Source organism: Egretta garzetta, unplaced genomic scaffold (assembly GCF_000687185.1).
Source record: "Egretta garzetta isolate BGI_Z169 unplaced genomic scaffold, ASM68718v1 scaffold101, whole genome shotgun sequence".
NCBI lineage: Eukaryota > Metazoa > Chordata > Aves > Pelecaniformes > Ardeidae > Egretta > Egretta garzetta.
In genome coordinates this window covers 658,435-659,983 of record NW_009258666.1, presented here as the reverse complement: position 1 = coordinate 659,983, position 1,549 = coordinate 658,435, and the positions used below count along the sequence as shown (strand labels likewise).

At 55.4% G+C, this 1,549-nt stretch overlaps 1 protein-coding gene across 1 annotated transcript in view; it reads right to left on the bottom strand.

The window, feature by feature from the left end:
• Nucleotides 1-20: 20 nt before the first annotated feature.
• Nucleotides 21-1,549, bottom strand: part of PAQR7 (progestin and adipoQ receptor family member 7) — a 5,302-nt gene continuing 3,773 nt past the window's right edge. Inside the window, 2 exon segments of the mRNA XM_009648487.2 lie at nucleotides 21-569; nucleotides 714-1,549. The exon segment at nucleotides 714-1,549 is cut by the window's right edge and continues 19 nt beyond it. Of these exon segments, the coding sequence (XP_009646782.2) occupies nucleotides 724-1,549 (826 nt within the window). The 3' untranslated portion in view covers nucleotides 21-569; nucleotides 714-723.

The following is a 1,549-nucleotide window of genomic DNA, read 5'->3' as shown; positions in this document are numbered from 1 at the left end:
CGCAGCTGCAGGCCCAGCAGCTCCCCCCCCGCCTTCGCAGCCTCTCCGCCCTTCAACCCCTTACAGCCAGCACAGCTGTGCCTGCACCCAGGGCCTGGGCCCCCACCCCGGGTGCCGAGGGCGCTGTCACTGCCCTGGGGCTCCGCTTCCCTCGGAACAACCCAGCCCCACACCCTCCCCCTCACTGCATTTTCAAGGGCAGGGTCCACGCTCTCCTCACACACCCCCAGGCGCTCCCCCGGTACGGGACAGGGCCCCCTCACTGCATCGATAGCTCTGTACAGCTCCCTAAGCCAAATCAAGGGGGCCTGAAATGATATTAAATGTATTTTCTATCCTTGATTGTGCCTTATACCTCTATGGTCTGTGTCCATGGGTTGGATGCTGCCACGGTTAACGGGGGGTGGCAGAGGCATCTCCTTACCTTCACTCCAAGACCTGGTTCCTTCCAAGAGCCTTTCCCAGCCCAGGGTACAGGGCTACAGTGATGGCGACATTTTGTTCAAACTGTTTATTCAGACACGTGAATTAAACTAGCGTACCATTTTAAGAGCAAACTTGAGCTAATTCTGAATTTAAAAAAAAAAAATAAAATATAAAAAGCAGCTCTTATTTTGCCTCCCTACTACTGAGTAACAATTTGCTAATGTTTCATTGATCTTCTTGCAGCATGGCCACAGCTGGCTGCAGCTCAACCGTTCATGTGAGCTCACCTGCTTCTCCTTACTCTTCTTTGAAGCTCAGCTTGTTCTTCACCTTCCGGGCCATGTAAGCGGCTGTGAGGACAGAGCAGGTCACAGTGAAGAGGCACAGGGCAGAGAAGTTGTGGGCCAAATCACCCTGAAGAGCGGAATAGATCTGTCGCCGGGACTCATAGTCCAAGACCACTGCCTCGATCTGCGCCAGCGTGCAGAGTACCAGGCACACATGAAAAATCTGATGGCTCTGCCCGAAGAAATGACATTTCCCAGGGAACCATTTCTCAGGGTAAGGGTGTGAGAAAAAAAACGCACCAATGAGGAAAAACAGCACCTGGCATTTGTGATACAGAAGGGCTGGGTCAGCCTGCTCGGAGGGTGGCGTGGTGTAGATGCGGTGGACCACGGGGCTGATGTCCAGCATGTACGCCAGACCGGAGGGCAGCTCCTGGCAGAGCCGGCTCAGAAGGCGAGCGGACTGGTGGTACCGGTACTTGGCGTAGCAGGAACCGGCACAGGACAGCCACGCTAACAGGACAGCTGCTGGCATGTAAAATCCCTTGATCTTCTCATGCCAGCTTGGCTCGATGGCGTAGTAGTAGTGCCCGAGAGCGCTGCCATACTGGTAAATGGCCACCCCCACATAATCCATGAAGAAGAAGCTGTAGTGCCAGAACTCGGATTTGGCCTGCAGAAGGTGAGCGAGAGTGCTGAACGTCAGGTAGGTGATGGACGCCACGATGATGATGAGGAGGGGTTGGGCATGCAGGTCCTGTCCAAAATCCACCCGCTGCGAGAGCTGCTGGAACCGCAGCAGCAGGATCAGCGCGGCCACCAGGTGGGCCCAGACC